This window comes from Nicotiana sylvestris, chromosome 1, assembly GCF_000393655.2.
Source record: "Nicotiana sylvestris chromosome 1, ASM39365v2, whole genome shotgun sequence".
In the NCBI taxonomy this organism is placed as follows: Eukaryota; Viridiplantae; Streptophyta; class Magnoliopsida; order Solanales; family Solanaceae; genus Nicotiana; species Nicotiana sylvestris.
In genome coordinates, this window is record NC_091057.1 from 185,107,066 (window position 1) to 185,108,909 (window position 1,844).

The window sequence follows — 1,844 nt, forward strand, 5'->3', positions numbered from 1 at the left end:
GCCATAAGTATAGTAGTCAGCATTTTTCCTTAAATACATAGCGCGAATTCGGATATAGTCGGGCTCTAATGGGATGCTGAATATATATAAAAAAGATTGTGACTTTCCTTGGTCTCTACCAATAATTCCAACGAAGCCGGCCCCTCAAGCTAAGACAACTGGACCAATCCACATGGAAAATATGTCAAGACAATACATGGGTATTAAAATATTACGGAAGTTTCTTTATTTGTCATAATTGAAGAAACTTTCTACTCTGTATTGACAAAAAAGGCGTTATAATGCATATATATATTAAACGCAAAAACTTAATCCTGTTCAACTACAAAACCAAGAGAGAAGAAAAGGAGAAGTGACTTTATTGCTGCTTCTTCTTCTTCTTCTTTTTGAGGTATTGTGAAAATGGGTACTTTTTTCTCTAAACAGGTGGAACGAAGAAAAGCAATTCGTACTCAGAAGAAACTTTTATATGATCTCAAGGAAAAAAATAGCACAGATTTCCCTGGTGCAGATTATCGCGCGGAAGATAGAAAAAATTGGATGTCAGCACTTGCCCCGGAAAAACTCCATGTGAACAAGATAATTTGGCCTGGTACCCATGATTCTGCAACAAACAAAATTGGAATTCCATTTATTTCTCGACCTTTCGCCCGAACCCAATCTCTATCCATTTACAAACAGCTGGTAATATTCCTGTCTCTGTCTCTATTCTGATACCATGTTAAGTTGTGGGATCATCTCATCTAAAAACTTAAATTGTTAAAAAAAATTATATTTTTATTTACTTAATTATACGTTCAACAGGTAATGGGCACTCGAGTTCTTGACATTCGAGTTCAAGAAGATCGCCGTGTATGTCATGGCATCCTTCTTTCTTACAACGTTGATGTTGTGATTAACGATGTCAAAAAATTTCTGTCGGAGACAGAATCAGAGATCATAATCCTCGAGATCCGAACAGAGTTCGGACACGAAGATCCACCAGAATTCGATAAATACTTAGAAGATCAGCTTGGGGAGTATTTAATCCACCAAGATGACTCTGTTTTTAACAAAACAGTAGCAGAATTATTGCCAAAAAGAGTAATTTGTGTTTGGAAACCAAGAAAATCTCCTCAGCCAAAACATGGCAGTCCATTATGGAGCGCTGGGTATTTAAAAGATAATTGGATTGATACTGATTTGCCTGAAACAAAATTTGAGAGTAATATGAAGCATTTGAGTGAACAGCCGCCAGTAACATCCCGGAAATATTTTTATAGGGTGGAGAATACGGTGACGCCTCAGGCGGATAATCCGGTTGTGTGTGTTAAACCGGTGACGAACCGGATTCATCCTTATGCAAGATTGTTTATAACTGAAAGTATTTCTAGAGGTTATGGTAATCGGTTACAGATATATTCTACTGATTTTATTGATGAAGATTTTGTGGATGCGTGTGTTGGGCTTACAAATGCAAGGATTGAAGGCAAGCTCTGAAGTGAAAGTCTTCTTTTTTCTGTTACATAATGTTTCAATACTATGAAAACTATCAGTTGTTTCTTGTTTTGTGCGCGAATCAGGTCGTGTGTGTTTAATTACCACTTGTTATACCTTGTAAAAATTGTTTGATTTGAGATTTTGTGTGTTGGTTAAATTGCGTGTAAATTGAAGAGAAGTCTTGACGTAACTTGTAACTGGTAAAGTTGACCTCATGTGACCATGAGGTCACTGGTTCGAGCCGTGGAAACAGCCTCCTGCAGAAATGCAGGTAAGTCCTGCAGAAATGCAGGTAAGACTGTACGATAGACCTTGTGGTCCGGCCCTTCCCCAAACCCTGCGCATAAGGGAGCTTAGTGCACCGG

At 38.1% G+C, this 1,844-nt stretch overlaps 1 protein-coding gene across 1 annotated transcript; it reads left to right on the forward strand.

Moving 5' to 3' along the window:
• Nucleotides 1-315: 315 nt before the first annotated feature.
• Nucleotides 316-1,636, forward strand: LOC104245107 (uncharacterized). Its single transcript, XM_009800676.2, has 2 exons — nucleotides 316-684; nucleotides 805-1,636. The coding sequence occupies exons 1-2, from the start codon at nucleotides 403-405 to the stop codon at nucleotides 1,477-1,479; spliced, it is 957 nt and encodes a 318-aa protein (XP_009798978.1). The 5' UTR covers nucleotides 316-402; the 3' UTR covers nucleotides 1,480-1,636.
• The last annotated feature ends 208 nt before the right edge of the window (nucleotides 1,637-1,844 follow it).

Excerpts from the sequence above, each read along its gene's own strand:
- LOC104245107 (XM_009800676.2), top strand. The coding sequence starts at position 403 with ATGGGTACTTTTTTCTCTAAACAGGTGGAACGAAGAAAAGCAATTCGT. Across the intron at positions 685-804 it reads TATCCATTTACAAACAGCTG|GTAATGGGCACTCGAGTTCT; the intron begins GTAATATTCCTG and ends TACGTTCAACAG.